At 44.6% G+C, this 19,173-nt stretch overlaps 1 protein-coding gene across 4 annotated transcripts in view; it reads left to right on the forward strand.

The window, feature by feature from the left end:
• LOC122938642 (cadherin-6-like) overlaps positions 1-19,173 on the forward strand; it is a 361,198-nt gene that overhangs the window by 211,988 nt on the left and 130,037 nt on the right. For all 4 annotated transcript variants that reach the window (XM_044294304.1, XM_044294305.1, XM_044294306.1 and 1 more), the window contains one exon: positions 13,842-14,136. In XM_044294304.1, coding sequence (XP_044150239.1) covers positions 13,842-14,136 — 295 coding nt within the window. The remainder of the gene's footprint in view (positions 1-13,841; positions 14,137-19,173) is intronic.

Here is a 19,173-nt window from a genome sequence, read left to right on the forward strand (position 1 = left end):
AAAAAAAAGGGGGTTTTATTGCAAAAAGTAGTAAAATATAAAATAATTATATGTATTTGGTATCACTGTAATCGTACTGACCCAGAGAATAAAGATATTATGTTATTTATACCGAAAAATGAACGCCGTCAAATTTATAATGTAAAAGCGCAGTGGCAATATTGCTTTTTTTTCCCCATCTCCCTCCCAGAAAGAGTTAATAAAAGTTAATCAGAAAGTTGTGTACCCCAAAATGGAGCCATTAAAAACTACAACTTGTCCCGCAAAAAACAAGCCTTCATAAAGCTATATAGACAGAAAAATTAAAAAGTTATAGCGAAGATGAAAAAAGGAAGAAAAACGCTTGGTCAGTAAGGCCCAAACAGGCTTGGTCACTAAGGGGTTAAAGTGCCACAGTAGAACAAATCCCTATAAAGCAATGTACAGTAAACACAGATTGGTCTTTAACATAAATTCATGCAGTATAAATAATAGCTTCATTAGACTCATATAGATGGGCTCTACTTTCCTCATGGCTTGAGATATCCTGAAATGAGTGGTGGGAGATGACCAGCTTTTCAGAACAATTTGTGTTACCCTATAGGGCATTGTTTATGCTGTATGTGTCTGCTCGAGAGTGTTTCCGATTGATAAATTGTGAAATTCATGGAAAGATGATGGTGGGCGCATCTGTTTGACTATATAAGAGTAGGGTATACATTACGTGAGGAACCCCATTCCATATTCTTGATATCATTTACCTATATTCAAAATTTCATTGGAGAACACAAGTTATCTAGTGTGGGATTCTTGACGTTCTGTTTATAAAGTTCAGCAATAAATCTAGACAATACAAGGAAGAGAGAAAGAGCAAAAAGGGTAAAAAATAATAATAATAATACTTTATGGTGAGAGTCAAAGAAAGGAATGATATACTCCTCCCCTAGCAGGTCATAGACCTAGCATCACATGCATATTCAAGTGCTCTGCCCTTCTGTTACCTCTTAGTGCTTTTTCCTGGCATCAGTAAACATTAGCTGTAAGTGTTCAGGGCATGCCGCAATTGTCTAAATGGTTATTTCAGACCTAATTACCTCAACGCAAGTATTTCCTAATGTGAAATGTGGCAGTCTTTGAGAAAGCAATACACCTGTATTATATGCTTAGCATTTTCTTTCTTCTCATGCAGATCAATATCGGAGAACATTATAAGCTAAATCAATCTTAGGCTGAAATGTATACAAATCAATACATCTCAGGATTTCATTCCTTGTACTGGATATCTAGACTGCATGAAAAACATGAATATTTATATACAATGCAATACCCAGTATTAATATGCCATATGAGAATTACAGCTCTACCTCTGGCTGTGTAATGCTACCCACGTACAGTCATATCAGCCTCCACAAGCTCCCGGTCTGTAGGTTCTCATTCAAGCAGAATTGCCTTCTGGTCACAATGGCTGATATTATCTGCAATGTAAGATACTGCTTACGTCATGCCCTTCAGAGATGACCACCAAGCTCTCAGGCCTAAGTAACGTCATTCATTGTAAGATAATAATTAGAGATGACACTCATTGCTAATATATGTGCGCAAATGATAAAAAAAATTATTGTGAACACCTTTGGCCAAAATTATTTTTGATTTACACTAGCTTTCTCATAAGATCCCCCAAACATAAATGTATAATATAGTGTAATCAGTCAAAACTTAAAAGGAATGTATCATCAGTTTTTATGTTTAAAAATGTGTTAACAAACTTTTTGTGGTTATTTTTTATTTTCCATGACACTATATTTAAACAGAAAACTTAAATTCCTGCAGTTATTGCACTGGCCACTAAACCTAATAATAGGTCTTGCTGGTAGAGATGACTTCGCTGCAGTCACTTCTTTATCTGTCATTCTAATCCTGCCTATAATGATATCACCTCTGTGTATAGATAAGAAGGATCTACCATTCACAATAGGTGATTGCCAGCGCTTATCTATTCTTTCCTTGTACAGTGACTTCTGCACAGGGCACAGAGCATGTCTAGAAAACTCCCCCATAGAAGTCAATGGCCATCGTGTCTATGGACCATGGGGCTGCTGTAAAGCAATTTTCTTAATGGTAACATGGCTCCCCCAAATTCATGTTCAGGAAACAGAACATTTTTGGTGACACATTACCTTTAAGTAGATGGAGCATCCCAATAGCATAAATGACAGAGTCCCAGCAGTAGGTCCAACATTTTTGGTTGGTTTATGTCTTTATATATCTTTATAGTAGTTGGAGATCCATTTTTGTGATACAGTGCTCTAGATCCAGTTTGTAAAGTTAAAGAGGTTTGCTGACACTATGATAGCCGGAACCTTTGCTAATCAATGACCTTATCGCAGCTTACCCTGGGCCAGTGACATCATGTTCATTGGTCACGTGGCCTAGGTGCAGCTCAGTCCCAATCACGGAGGTTTTTTTGGAGCTGTGTGTCAGTAATGAATCAAGTTACATGGTACAGTACTCCCCCGATCCAGACATTGGTGATTTTTTTATTTTACATTGCAGCATATTACTCACTATTGCAAAATATTGTTTATGGGTATTGCTGCACGTACATTTTATTGTACAATATCTGATTAAATTCTACAAGTGTAGAGTTTAGTCAGTAAAAACCAAGAAACAGTCCTTAATCTGTTACGACTAATGGAGCAAATTTCTGTCTGTCACGTCCAATTGTTTTAGTTACACAGATTCACCTGGGAATGAGGGAGAATTTGTATTTCCCCGCAGTCTGGCATGCCTGTGTATCATAACTCCCAGCAGTAATAATTTACTGTCCGGATCTTATAATAAACTACATTTTTGTCCATTTTTTACAGTCTGTAGCAGGTCCCATTTGTGGCATTTAGCTGATGTTTTTTCCTCGTTCACTTTAGTTCATGACAAATACAGAATAAAAAAAAAAGGTGTAAACACACAAAATTGGTATTGTCATTAGACATTTCGCATAGAAGCAGTATTAGGAGTATTTACAGCCTGGATGCCCAACCTATGGCCCTCCAGCTGTTGCAAAACTACATCTCCCAACATGCCCGGACAGCCTACAGCAGGGCATGATAGGAGTTGTAGTTTTACAACAGCTGGAGGGCCTCAGGTTGAGCATACCTGATTTACAGAAACCGAAGCAGGCAAATGTGGAAAATTGTATAATTACATTGACTATTAATATGATTGACAGTCGTTTTGCAGTGGTGGTGCTGCACAGATCCCTCTATTGGGTATGGTGGCCATACACATTAACTTCCTGCACGGACAGGGTCACATGTGCTGCTGTAGCCAATAACGTGTCTCCAAGCGGCATGTTGCTGCTAGCTCACATGCAACTTGAGGACACATCACTGCTGAGGCCTATCATTGGCTACATCAGCACACGTGACCCTGCCCTTGCAGAAAGTTTACAGGTGTGACCAGAAATCCGATGAAGACAGCCTGGGACCTTCTTAACGAATGCCCAGCAATAGAGAGCAGTTAAGTAAAGTTCTCTTCACAGATCCCACTAGGTAGGATGGATTTAAAAAGGGGAGATAACCGATCAGCAATGGTGTCTGGCAATGGCTTATTCACCTTTCCCTATTGAGAACACATGCACACTCAGCCAAGTCAAGACTGCGTGTATTAGAGAGGTCTGAAAGAATATGGAACAAACATTTCCATGTGTATATGTTGAACACAGCCTAAATAACAAATTTGACTTGCTACACCTGTATGCAGCTGTCGACATCACTGTCCACTCTTTGCCCTCACCACTTCCAAACCTACCCAGGCCAATACTAGTCCTCTTCATGAACAATATTGCACGGTATTATAACCAGGTTACAAGGATCACATGGATGATGAATTATGTTGTTGGAAATGTTAATAGTAATCTACACACAACTAATGCAGATTGCTACATACATTTATTTTTTATCTACATCGAAGACATGAGCAATCAATGCTTAATTAAAATATTACTAATATGCATTTAGTCCTAGCCATACAATATGATGTAGACATTCTGCTCTTTTATATCGGAGATTCAGCATAAGACCGGAAAGTGCTGATGTGAGACGGAGAACAGAGACATAGCTGAAATCCCATCCCTACTGTCCATATATTGATTGTCTCTTTCACGAGACTTTATGAAATAATTGTTTCTGCTATTGTTGCAAAAATAAAAGAAGTTAAGCGTCTTACAAGTTTCATTTGCACTGGTAGGGAAATTGATTATGCACGTTTAGAGCAAGGCTGAATCAGGTGGAATTAGGGGATATACTGTACATGGATTATGTGACAGGGACTATAACCTTTGGTAGTTTATAGTGTTGGGTGCTCGAGTAGAAAACTTTGGGATGCTCGGGTGCTCCACTGAGCACCAGAGCACCAGAGCACAGTGGAAGTCAATGGGAGAACCAGAACATTAAACCAGGCACCCCCTGCTCTGAAGAGGAGAGGGTGTCTGGTTCACAGGAAAAGGTTAGAAATTGATGGAAAGACCACTGAAATTGCTCGGGAACAGCATGGGGAGGATGTCTGGATGCATCTTGGACTCCCAGGTCGCTGCTGGGAACAATGTTGTCCGAGTAGTACACCACTTTTATAGACTGACAATAATACGCACAAAACCGAAGATAAAATCAATTTTAGAGGAAAAATTGTTAGGAAACATTATTTTCTGTATATTTACTTGTATATAAAGTGTAAGTGTTGCCAAACATTACAAGGAAGAGGCACTCCAATACAACCTGTATATCACATAAAGGAGGGCCTCATTCACATTGTGGTACAAAGGTAGTGGGACTCCTACACCTATATAGCCTATGCACTAAGTGAAAGGGCTGCCAAAAATTACAAGGAACCGGCACTACAATACACCCTTTATTACACATAAAGGAGGGCATCATACACACCCTTAAAAATCTATGATTGATTGCCTGCTGGTGACCCTCAAAAACATTAGGAGCAAGGGCCTGCTGGTGACCCTCAAAAACATTAGGAGCAAGGGCCTGCTGGTGACCCTCTAAAACATTAGGGGCGAGGGCCTGCTGCTGATCTGACCATCTAAAACACTAGGGGGTGAGGGTCTGCTGCTGATCTGACCCTCTAAAACATTAGGGGCGAGGACCTGCTGCTGATCTGACATCTAAAACATTAGGGGTGAGAGTCTGCTACATGCATTAGGCAGTGGCTGAGGGACAGACAACAGAGGGTTGTAGTCAATGGAGTATATTCAGACCATGGTCTTGTTACCAGTGGGGTACCTCAGGGATCTGTTCTGGGACCCATATTGTTTAATATCTTTATCAGCTAAATTGCAGAAGGCCTCGATTGTAAGGTGTGTCTTTTTGCTGATGACACAAAGATTTGTAACAGGGTTGATGTTCCTGGAGGGATACACCAAATGGTAAAGGATTTAGGAAACTGAGAGGAATGGTCAAAAATCTGGCAACTAAAATTCAATGTTGATAAGTGCAAGATAATGCACCTGGGGCGTAAAAACCCAAGAGCAGAATATAAAATCAGTGATACAGTCCTTACCTCAGTATCTGAGGAAAGGGATTTAGGGATCATTATTTCAGAAGACTTAAAGGTAGGCAGACAATGTCATAGAGCAGCAGGAAATGCTAGCAGAATGCTTGGGTGTATAGGGAGAGGCATTACCAGTAGAAAGAGGGAGGTGCTCATGCCGCTCTACAGAGCTCTAGTGAGACCTCATTTGGAGTATTGTGCTTAGTACTGGAGACCATATCTCCAGAAGGCTATTGATAATTTGGAGAGAGTTCAGAGAAGAGCTACTAAACTAGTACATGGATTGCAGGATAAAACTTACCAGTAAAGGTTAAAGGACCTTAACATGTATAGCTTGGAAGAAAGACGAGACAGAGGGGATATGATAGAAACTTTTAAATACATAAAGGGAATCAACAGGGTAAAAGAGGATAGAATATTTAAAAGAAGAAAAACTGCTACAAGAGGACATAGTTTTAAATTAGAGGGCCAAAGGTTTAAAAGTAATATCAGGAAGTATTACTTTACTGATAGAGTAGTGGATGCATGTAATAGCCTTCCTGCAGAAGTGGTAGTTGCTAATTCAGTGAAGGAGTTTAAGCATGCATGGGATAGGCATAAGGCCATCCTTCATATAAGATAGGGCCATGGGCTATTCATAGTATTCAGTATATTAAGCAGACTAGATGGGCCAAATGGTTCTTATCTGCCGACACATTCTATGTTTCTATGTTAAAACATTATGGATGAGGGCCTGCTGCTGATCTGACCATCTAAAACATTATGGGCGAGGGCCTGCTGGTGACCCTCTAAAACATTAGGGGTGAGGGTCTGCTGCTGAGCTGACCATAAAAAACAGGCATGATCAACCTGCGGCCCTTCAGCTGTTGCAAAACCACAACTCCCAGCATCCCTGAACAGCCTACAGCTATCAGCCTACAGCAGGGCATTGTGGGAGTTGTAGTTTTACAACAGCTGGAGGGCCGGAGGTTGAGCATCCCTGATCTAAAACATTAGGAGCGAGGGAATCCTAATAAGCATGTTGATATGATGGAGGAGGAGAAGGAGGACGAGAAAAGGAAGATTGAACCATATACCCTATTTTGTGGGAGAAGGGGTGCATGGGAATACAGTGTATTCAATACACCATAAAAGCCACATTGAAGGGCAGGACAGCACCTCCAAGGCGTAGAGTGCCAGTTCCTGCAACGTTCCAGCTTGGACACCCAATATTTGTAAGGCACAGAGGGAATCACTGAGGATGCTGACACGGTCTGCTACATACTCCTTTGCCATCTTCCAAAACTTTTTCCTCCTTGTGACACTAGGCCGTGCATCAGGGTGAGGATGCTGGTGGGGTGTCATGAAATTGTCCCAGGCCTTGGAGAGTGTTGCCCTGCCTCTGTGGGAACTGCTGTGTGTTCGCTTTGTCTCCCCTCCTCGGTTGGCCAAGGAACTACGTACTCTGCAGACAGCATTGTCAGCTGGAAATTTTTGGAGCAATTTTTCCACAAGGACCTTCTGGTATTGCACCATTTTGCTAGTCCTCTCCACCACAGGAATGAGAGATGAGAAGATCTCTTTGTAGCAGGGGTCGAGAAGGGTGATCAACCAGTAATCGGTGTTGGCCAAAATGCGTATAACGAGAGAGTCACGGGAAATGCAGCATAACATAAAGTCAGCCAGGTGTGCCAGAATCCCAGCAGACAAGACCTCACTGTTCTCATCAGGAGGATGACTCTCAATGTCTTCATCTTCTTCCTCCTCTTCAGCCCATCCACGCTGAAGAGATGGAATAAACCTGCTATGGGTACTACCCTCCGTAGCAGAAGCAACCGTCTCCTGCTCATCCTCATCATCATCCAATTCTTGCTGAGAAGACAAACTGAGGGTGGTCTGGCTATCACCCTGTGTACTGTCTCCCCCCATTTCCACCCCTTCCACAGGCAAAGTGTCCGCCTTCATTGTTAGCAGCAAGCATTTCAGTAGACACAGGAGTGGTATGGTTTCGCTGATAATAGCGGTATCGCCGCTCACCATCTGTGTTGATTCCTCAAAGTTGCGTAAAACCTCACAGAGGTCCGACATCCATTCCCGCTCGTCACTTGTGAAGAGCGGAAGCTGAATAGAAAGGCGACGACAGTGTTGCAGATTGTATTCCACTACTGTCCTCTGCTGCTTACAAAGCCTGGCCAACATGTGGAACGTGGAGTTCCAGTGCATGCTCCCGTTGCACAACAGTCGGTGAGCTGGCAATTGCAAGCGCTTTTGCAGCTTTGCCAGAACAGTGGCAGCTGTAGATGACTTGGGAAATGGGCACACACGCAGCACACCTTCACCAGTAGCTCAGGCAAATTGGGGTAGGTTTTGAGAAACCGATGAATCACTAAGTTGAACACGTGGGATAGACATGGTATGTGTGTGAGCTTGCTGAGCTCCAAAGCCGCCACCAAGTTACAGCCATTATCAAACACAACCATGCCTGGTTGTAGGTTGAGTGGCGAGAACCACAGCTCAGTCTGGTCCCTTACACCCTGCCACAGCTCTGCAGTGGTGTGCTGTTTGTCACCTAAGCAAATTAAGTTCAGCACGGCCTGTTGCCGCTTCCCCACTGTAGTATTACACTGCTTCCAGCTATTGACTGATGGCTGACTGTTGTTGCAAGATCAGAATTCAGAGGTGGAAGTGGAGGAGGAGGTGGTGGAGAAGAAGGGGGGGTTGAAGCCAGTAATGTAGGTGGTGGCGGAAATCCTGATGGAAGTAGGGCCTGCAATCCTTGGCGTCGGTAGCACCTGTGCCATCCCAGGGTACGACTCGCTCCCGGCCTCCACAACGTTCACCTAGTGTGCCGTCAGGGAAATGTAGCATCCCTGGCCAAAAGCACTTGTCCATGTGTCAGTCGTTAAAGAGGACTAATCTCCCAGGCTGTGAGCTCTACGCTGCGATTGGACAGCGCTACAGCCAGGGAAAAGGAACACCCAGGGAGAAACAGTGCAGACTCCTCCCTGGTGAACAGATAGTAGCAATTACCATACAGCGCAGGAAAAGATAACGGTGCCATAGCGGGCGAATGGAGCGGCGCTCAGGGATAATAGTAAGTGCAGTGAGATCCCTGGGCGCCGCTCCACATGTCCAGATAGTTTTCTTACAATATTCGGACCCATGAAAGGTCCTCTTTAAGTGGACCTTCCCAATAACTGCGTTGGTCAGGGCACAGGTGATGTTACGAGACAAATGCTGTTGTAAGGCAGTGACGGCACACCGGGAAAAATAGTGGCGGCTGGGGACTGAGTAACGAGGGGTGGCCGCCGCCATCAGGCTACGGAAAGCCTCAGTGTCCACAAGCCTAAATGGCAACATTTCCAGGGCCAGAAATTTGGAAATGTGCGCATTTAGTGCTATGGCCTGTGGGTGGGTGACTGGGTATTTGCACTTTCGTTCAAATTCTTGGGGTATGGACATCTGTAGGGTGCGCTGGGACACAGAAGTGAATGTGCTAGCTGATGGTCCTTGCGAAGGTCCAGGTGCAGGGCGGGAGGCATCCGGGCCTGCGTCTTGGACAGGGGATTGGCCAGCACGTAACACAGGGAAAGAGGAGGCAGTGGTGTGACCCGCAGACACTGATTGTGGACCCAGGCAATTGGCCCACCTATTAGGTTGCTTTGATGCCATGTAGCAGATCATGCTGGTGGTGGTGAGGTTGATAGTGTTCACTCCCCTGCTCATTTTGGTATGGCACGAGTTGCAAATGATATTTCTTTTATCGTCCACACTTTTCTCAAAAAGCGCCAGACTGCGGAACACCTACTCCTTGGCAAGGGAGATTGCTGCAAGGGGGTGCTCCGTCGAACAGTTGCAGACCTGTTTGGTGTGGCCCGCCTTCTCCCTTTTGCCACCCCACTGCCTCTTCCAGCCTATTGCGGTGCTGCAGATCCCTCCCCCTCTGTACTGCTGTCCTCACTCGGCTTGCCACCTTCCGAGTTTGGGTCAGTGATTTCATCGTCCACCACCTCCTCTTCCACTTCCTCACTCTGGTCATCCTCCTGACTTGTTGACCTAACAAAAACCTCACTTATTGACACCTGTGTCTCATCCTCATCACCAAACTCTTTAGACACTAATTGCCGTTGACTTATAGGCAACTGTGTCTCATCATCATCAGCCACCTCGCACTGGTAATCAGTGCACAAGATCTCTTCATGTCACTCTTCAAGCGGGCTTGGTGAGAGGCCCAAATCAAGGAATGGCGATGAAAAGAGCTCCTCCGAATATCCGAGTGTGGGATCACTTGTTTGCCAAGACTCTCCATGGTGGCAGGATCAGGGTGAGGATTCTGTTGACCAGACTCTTGGCTAATGAGACTGGACTTTGTGGAAGACAGGGTGATGCTTTACCAACTAGAAGCATTATCTTCTGCAATCCAACCGACCACCTGGTCGCACTGATGTGACTTCGAGAGTGGTGTCCTGCGCCGCCCTGCAAACTGGGAAGTGAAGCTAGGTATTGCGGATGAGTGTGTTTCTTGTGCTCTGGCAGCAGGCACAGTTTCACCGCACCCAGGGCCGCGGCCTCTGCGTGCACCATCAGCAGCACGGGCAATTCCCCGTCCCTTACTGCTCGCCTTAAGCATATTAAACGGTATATATGCTTGCAAGTATGTCACACATATAGTAGCGCAGGTTTTGTAAGTGTATGCTCAAATAAATTACAATGAATGTCAGATATTTAGGATGCGCAAATGTTATACAGGAGATGTAGGGCAGGTAATGTTGCTGTCACCAGCGGCGCAAAAATTACACTGAGTGTCACGGATATTTAGGATGCGCACACGTTATACAGGAGATGTAGCGCAGGTAATGTCGCTGTCACCAGCGGCCCAACAATTGTGCTGAATGTCACAGATATTTAGGATGCGCAAATGTAACACAACAGATGTAGCAGAGGTTGTTTCACTGTCAGCAGCAGCCAAATAATTGCACGCAATTTAGCGCAGGTTGCTCTAATAATATATATTGCAGCCAGATAAAACAATAGTCCTTAAAAGTACTTTTGGGTCTCTATCACCTTTCAATACTAAACCCTGCCTAAAAAATAAACAATTCCTGTCCCTACACTAAGTGTCCCTTATGCTGCAGCTCTCCCTGACTAAGACTGAGCACTCGATGATGCTTTCCGGCCAGCCAATCACTTTAATGCCGGTAACCAACATGGCTACGGCATTACAGTGAGTGCCAGTACTGCCCCGCACGTTTATTGGCTGCGTAATTTATTATGGAGAAAAAAAAAAGCATTGGCTGCAGCAGTCAATGTAAAAGAGAAAATCAAAGGGAGCTATTTAGAGCGTTGTTTAACCCTTGCAGGAAAGTGCCCTGATGTCACTGGCAAATCGATTGCCTAAGAAAACTAAATAAACGGCCTAATTGTGAAAATGAAATCTATACTGTCAGCCACACCAAGGGCTCTAAGGGCTCATGCACTTGACCGTAATCAGCCGGGGCAATACGGTCTGTAGGTCGCCCGCATCTCTCGGACCGATCCCGGCTCGTGACCTGAATTTACTGTATCATAGAAATTTATAATACAGTCAGTTCTTGTCTGATTGCGTGGCTATTGCAGTATACACAAATCATCATATGCTTACACAGCAGCTATTACTATGTGACAGTAAGTTCTGGTCAGGGAAGCCGCGGTCAGTGTAGGAGATGCGGCCAACACATGGACTGTATTTCTTAGGCCCATTATGGTCATATGCATGAGCCCTCAGGCTTATTCTCCAATGAGACCCCTTGTCACAGTTTAAACACCCTGCCGAGGTGAACGCTGCCGATACACCAGCCGTGCTGCAGGCACCGCTGACATAAGGTTTTTGACCAACAACCTAAAAACCTCCGACTTGATAAAGGGGTCAGAAGTACCCCGAAACGCGTTGTCTACCAATAAACCTGAAAAATACAAATCATCCAGTTGCGCCTCCTACTTTCCATACGTTCGACTGAAACAGTCAAGCGTCCTTTCTTCTTGTTCCCACTGTCTAACCCGAGTGGTGGGGTGGCTCCCACTCAAGGGATTTGGAGAGATCTGGGCTGCACCAACTGTGAACCGTCCACAAACAACTTTCACTGGGGTTGCACCCAATTGGGTGCAACCAAAAAAGGTGAGCAAACAAAACCCTTTTTTTTGTGGATTTTCCACTTATTGAACATACTCACCCTATGAGCGCCTTTCTCTACCCTCTGGCCATCATTTATTGAATGGGGTTGTCCAGGATTAGACAAACATGGTCGCTTTCTTCCAGAAACATCACCACGGCTGCCCATGGTTGTGCCTGGTATTACAGTACTGCAGTACCTTGCACAACCCGTGAACAGGTATGGTGCTGTTTTTGGAAGAAAGAAGTAATTTTCTTCTGATCCTGGACAAGTCACTATGTGAATGCATAAGTTTTGAAACTGGATATGTAAACATTTTATTGTTAGATTTTTCACAGAAAAAAAATTAAAGCAGGCTTCCAGTTATTTCTTGTACACATGTGCCCAGTATGTAGGTATACCGGTATTTGTGTAGCGTTTTTTACCCAGGCTGTACCGCATGGAAAGGAATTTCCCTTAGAGAAGGAGATGGTATTGCTAGTATCAAGGTTCCATGTGTTCTCATCCTATACTACTAACACAAGTATGCACATATTGTACATTTATGTACGTGATTGTCTGTGTAGTGGGCTGTAGATAGGTGACTAGGTGAAGTGAAGACTTGTAGACCTCTGTAATGTAATATACGTACCTGACCCATTTACAGTAACAATGTTATTCCTAGCCTTTGTCCTGCATATAGCACATCAGCATCACGGGTTTTCATATCCTCTTATTTCTAGCCTTGAATACTCTGGTAACAGCTTCCAAACATCTCCCGTGACAAGTGTGCTAACTGTAGTGCTACTAGTGCTTGCCTTATAAAAGAGCATTTGCTATTTCCCCTAAGGTCAGAAGGGTGGGATTTGTTTAAACAATGTAAAAGATTCATCCCCGTATCAAAACGGGACATCACGGAGGCTCAGTGGTTAGCACTGGTGCCTCGCAGCGCTGGGGTCCTAGGTCCCAAGGTTACCATCTGCATGGAGTTTGTATGTTCTCCCTATGTTTGCATGGGTTTCCTCCGGGTACTCCTCCCACACTCCAAAGACATACTGATAGGGAACTTAGATTGTGAGCCCCACTGGAGACAGTGTGATGCTAATGTCTGTAAGGCGCTGTAGAAAGTGTCAGAGCTATACAAGTGAGTAAAATCCATAAAGAAACATGCTAAGTAGGATCATAAATAATAAGAGATCTTCTATTAGGAGCCACTGTCTATTTAAGTGGATAATATGATCAAATTAGGGTTTTCCCCTGACTGATCAGTATTACTGCTTGTCATAGGGAAACCACTTTAGCAACCAATGCCAGGTGGCTGCTGCAAGGCCAGATTAAATAATAGGGTGTATCAGGCATGGATGCTCTATACAGATCTCTTGTCATCTGGATTATTGTGTACAATTTTGAACACCTGCCTACAAGCAGGACATATCTGAACTATAGCAGGGAAAGTTAAGTAAAATGATCCTCATGTACCAAATAAAACTTTCACATTAGCTGGGGAATGGAGAGTATATTTACCTGGTGCCTTCCACTTCATCCTTTGAGCTATGGATTCACCGATTCCTGTGGCCCTCTTCTGCCACCTAAGATAGTAACGTTGTTTCTCAGACCACCCGATGCACACTTCCTGCTTGTCCAGCTCTGCTCTTGGATTGGCCAGTACTGCTCACCTGACATCATCAGGAGTTATGTGTACTAGGCTTCTAAGGGTGCGTTCTCCATATTTGGAGTCAAGAAGGGTTTTTCCCTCTAATATGCTGTAATTGGTGACTACTTCATAGGGTTTTTGTCTTCCTTGCAATCAGCACTGTAGAACTATAGCTTGGACATGATGGACCTGTGTCTTTTATTGACTTATCTACTGTATAACTACATATATAACTTTTTCTTCCAGTAAAAGTTACTAGCGTAGCAAAGCATCTCATAAAAATACCATAAAATTAGAAATACTCAACAGTGGATATCAGACCTGCACAACAAAAGAGAACCATCTTGTTAAGATTATTATGATTATATCCAGGTCTATTAATTACATATCAAATTTGTATTCTATTCATAGCATACAAATAGTGAACACAAACCGAATACAATGCATAATTATACACAACTATTCATTAATCGCATGCAATTAAACAATCCAGTGTCTAGTACACAATGAGCCTAAATACTTATAATCTGTGTCTTGTATTCCAGCTTCACTCAGACCAGGATGGTGGAGATGGATCATTGAAATATATTCTCTCTGGAGATGGTGCCGGGGATGTTTTTATAATCAATGAAAATACTGGCGACATTCAGGCAACTAAACGTCTGGACAGGGAAGAAAAATCTTCATATATTCTACGTGCCCAAGCTGTGAGCAGGAAGACAGGAAGACCTGTTGAGCCCGAATCTGAGTTTGTCATCAAGATTCACGACATTAATGACAATGAGCCAAAATTTACCAAGGATGTTTACACTGCCACAGTGCCAGAGATGTCAGAAGTGGGTAAGTGTGGTCACCGTGCTTCCGAATATATGAGCTGCCAAGGAATTCTGTCTTCTGATGTCTGAAATTTGCTTTATGATTGCTGTCTGGATATGAATGTGATTAATAAATATGTATTAATATAAATAAATGCAAAAAATGCAGGCAGAAGAGCCTGCCCTTACTTCTACTTGCTGCTTACTTATATGTTGATATGATATCTGCAGAGCAGTCATTTTGGATATGTATCAAGCAAGAATATTTATTCACATCTCATAGGCCAGAGCAATATCTCCTGCAGTTTAAGGTCCATTCACACGTCCGCAAGTGTTTTACGTACCGCACATGGCCGGCACTATGATAGAAATGCCTTTTCTTGTCCGTGGCTGCGGACAAGAATAGGACATGTTCTATTTTTTTTGCGGGGTCGTGGAACGGAAGTGCGGCTGTGTGCTCTCCTCATCTTTTGCGGCCCCATTGAAAATTAACGGATGTGGACCAATTTTATGGACATATGAATGGACCCTTAACAGTATGAAAATGAGAGGGATCAAACAAATTGGGCTTAACAGTAATTTATTATTTTTTAATATGTGTCAAAACATTTTTATGATAAAGGCAAGTTTCCTGCAATTCCTTACAGTCACATGAGATTTTGGGGGTTACTGAGCATTGCTAAGGAGAGCCCATCTTCAGCGTTCTACTGAATGCTGAAGATGACTATGTAGAACATACAGGGGCAGGCTTCAAGCCTGCCTCTTAGCTCACTACCCTAACCATGCCCCCTATAAGTGCCCTATCTGCCAGTCTCCCTGTCTATCTGATTTGCTGACAGCACTAACCGAATGCAGCTCTGCTATTTTATTTCCAATTCTTGTGCTTCTCAGTTGCTGAGCGCAGTGAACAGAGAGAACAGGACTGAAAATGCTCAGCACTGACACTATATACTATGTCTATGACTCAGGGCCGGTGCAAGGATTTTTGCCGCCCTAGGCAAGATAAAAATTGCGTCTGTGGATGACGCACTGTTATGGGAGGATCTGTGGATGACAGACACTGTTATGGGGGAATCTGTGGATGACACACTGTTATGGGGGATCTGTGGATGACACACTGTTATGGGGGATCTGTGGATGACACACTGTTATGGGGGAATCTGAGGATGACACACTGTTATGGGGGAATCTGTGGATGACTCACTGTTATGGGAGGATCTGTGGATGACACACTGTTATGGGGGATCTGTGGATGACACACTGTTATGGGGAATCTGTGGGGGACACACTGTTATGGGAGGATCTGTGAGGGACACACTGTTATGGGAGGATCTGTGGATGACGCACTGTTATGGGAGGATCTGTGGATGACAGACACTGTTATGGGGGAATCTGTGGATGACACACTGTTATGGGGGATCTGTGGATGACACACTGTTATGGAGGAATCTGTGGATGACGCACTGTTATGGGGGATCTGTGGATGACGCACTGTTATGGGAGGATCTGTGGATGACGCACTGTTATGGGAGGATCTGTGGATGACACACTGTTATGGGAGGATCTGTGGGGGACACACTGTTATGGGAGGATCTGTGGATGACGCACTGTTATGGGAGGATCTGTGGATGACACTTTTATGGGGGATCTGTGGATGACACACTGTTATGGGGGATCTGTGGATGACGCACTGTTATGGGAGGATCTGTGGATGACGCACTGTTATGGGAGGATCTGAGGATGACACACTGTTATGGGGGATCTGTGGATGACGCACTGTTATGGGAGGATCTGTGGATGACACACTGTTATGGGGGATCTGTGGATGACGCACTGTTATGGGGGATCTGTGGAGGACACACTGTTATGGGGGATCTGTGGAGGACACACTGTTATGAGGGATCTGTGGAGGACGCACTGTTATGGGAGGATCTGTGGATGACACCATAAGTGTCATGTACAGACACTTATGGTGTCATCCATCAGATACATCAGTGTGGAGGGAGGAGGCAGAGACACTCATGGTGGGGCCCGATGCAGAGATTCTACTCTAATACACCGGGCCCCACCGCAGCTGTTAAGTACATTCAATCCGAATGGGTCCGCAATTACCGTACTGTACTTACTGTAGTAACTTATGTATAGCATTAAGACGGCGCAGACCGGCAGCTCCCTCCTCAGCTACGGGGCCCGGTGTATTAGAGTAGAGTCACTGCACCGGGCCCCGCCATGAGTGTCCCCGCCTCCTCCCTCCACACTGATACTTCGCTGGCCGCGCTGTGCAGCATAGAGGCCAGCGAAGTATCCGCAATCCGCTTTATAAGACGCACAGCCATTTTCCCCCCACTTTTGGGGGGGGGGGGAGTGCGTCTTATAAGGCACAAAAATACAGTAAGTAAACATATTGCATTGTCTACTGACTACTTACCAGTCCAGGACAATAAGATGAGCTGGTCTCGCCTGCAGTCTGGCTCTGGGGACTGGTCCTCCTGGAGACAAACAGGGTAGGTAGTAATTCACCAATGTCGCCCTGGGGTCCATCCGTCAGTCCTGGGGAAGAAGAAAGCAGCTGCACTTGTCCTGCTGCACTCCAATCCAGGTAGGATGGTCTGAACTGGAGCCCACTTCTGTTCTGTTCTGTCCCAGAAGAACTGTCTAGGACTTTAGGCACTGCCGCCGCTGCTGCCGCACTGGGGGTCGGGGGAGGCAAATTGCTTGTGGCTGCTGGGCTGCTGCTCAGTGTGCAGCCTTCTCTGCCTCCTTCGCTCCGCCTCCACCCCCTCTCTCTCTCACGTGACGTGCTCAAGGGTGGGAGGGGTCAGGGGGTTCAGACAGTTCAGATCGATTCAAGATCATTCAGGGAGCCTGGGAGGGCGGCAGAGCTCCGCCTCCGTTGCACCCTCAGCAGCCAGCCAGAGCCAGGAACGGTAAGCTAGCACTGCAGGCGCAGCCTCGCAGACCGCAGTTAGTCACTGACTCACTAGTCAGACTCAGACGACAGCAGTGACTGTGAGCCGCCCGGCCGGAGATTCTTTAGATCTGCAAAGCGCTCACCCTCAGCCGCTCAGGCGGCGCAGCGCAGCATGAGGGGCGCCTCCGGCCGGCCGCCCAAACTTAAATTATAACCAACCTTTTTTTTTTTTAAGCCGCAATGGGCGCCCCCTGCTATATCTACTGTCAACACTCAGAACTCCATGCACTTAGTCACTAGCGGGGAAGATAGAGAAGAACAGGACTGAAAGTGTATACCTATTTTCATCACTAAGTGCTGGAAGAACCAGTCTTCTCTGTCCTCCATGTCACTAAAAGGGAAGGGGGAAGAACAGGACTGAAAGCACATAGCGCTTTTGTTGTGTTTTATGCCCCTGTATACCTACTAGGGCAAGGCTTGAACTGGCCCACAAGGGTACAGGTGAATCCCCGGTGGGCCCCTAGTCTCCCACCCCCTGCACATTACACAGTAGACTTACTGCACTACATACATATATTCAATGTACAGCACCTCAACCAGCCGATGTTCATATGAAAACCTAAGAAACTCCCCAGTTTAATATTATAGATCCGATCAGAGCTGAGATGACTTCTAGGTATAGAGAAAAGCTAGCAGTATCCTCTTTTCCCCAGGATCTACCTTCTCAAAGTTACTGCAGGGACCCCCATATTCAATTATCTGGTAGCATCTTGCATCTGTGTGAGCAGGTAATATTTAAATGCACCTGTATGGTGGGCCCCCAAAATACATTTTACTGGTGGGCCCTAGGCACCCCAGTCCGACACTGAGTAGCGCTATGTGCTGGAAGCGTCTTTCTCTTTCCTGTTAAATACTGAGTTCATGGAAAATATAGGCGAAGGGGACTTCCAGCACTTAGCGCCAACAGTAGGCTTACAGGGAACGTAGTACACACTGTCAGCGCTAAGCACTGGTATCAAGTCAGATAGGGAGACAGGCAGAGCTGGCAGGGCACATATTGGGAGGCAGGGGCTGGGACAGTGAGCTGGAAGGCTGGATCTTAAGCGCTCAGTAGAAAGACAGGCTCTCCTTAGCGATATTCACGAGAGAGAGACTGTTTACACCCTGTTTTCTAGTACAAAGTTATCTAATAAAGTACATTATGGAAATGTTTAACATCCCTTCCCCTACAAAACATTTAAAAAAAATGATAGCCACACTTAAAATTTCTTAAAGAAAACTTACCATGTAGTTCTCTTCTAACCCAAAGGACCCCTCTCAGTATGATTCTTCTGACAGCGGTAAGGTACCTTTACACAAGCCGATTATTGTGTAAATTATCATTAAATTGGGCTAAATTGCACAATTATCGAGCAGTGTCAAAGCAATGAATGATAGAGTTTCTCGTTGGTTCAATCGTTTGTGTGGGCACAAAAATCATTGTTGGACGTTAATGATTTTGAACCTGTAAACAGGAATCATTCACTGTACGCCACTCAAATTTCGCTTTGTGTAAATTCAGCAGTCTGCTGTACAAATGTAATATGTGATTAAAATTACAATTTTGTGAACAATAATCGACGCGTCTAAAGAGTAATTGTAGAAACGTTCACTACACCAAGAAACGACTCGTTTGGTGCTCAGTCGTACACCCTATGCAAAGGTACCTTTAGAGCAGGGGTGCATAACCTTTCTGGTTGGGGGCCACATTGTCAGCCTGAAAAGATTCCAAGGGCCGAAAATAAAATTTAAAGGGGTATTACTAACTGAAATACTACATTTATGGCATATTGATTGTACAATATATATGTCTAGTTACACTTCTGGTACTCCCATCTATGGGGGAATACATTAAATATATGTGAGCAACCACAAGATAGGCATAAATTTCTGCTACCAGATGGTTGGGGCCGCACAGAATTGTATCATTGTGCACCCCTGCTTTAGACTGAAGTCTATGGGTGTGTCTATTTGTCAAATAACTCCAGTCACATAATATAACTACATACAGTATACTGTTGGTATACATAATGATTAGGTACATAGAGCAAACAATTTTAGCAACCAATTAATGTGAAAAATGGTCTTAACAGGGTGACTTCACACATGGCA

Source organism: Bufo gargarizans, chromosome 5, assembly GCF_014858855.1.
Source record: "Bufo gargarizans isolate SCDJY-AF-19 chromosome 5, ASM1485885v1, whole genome shotgun sequence".
NCBI classification, from domain to species: Eukaryota; Metazoa; Chordata; class Amphibia; order Anura; family Bufonidae; genus Bufo; species Bufo gargarizans.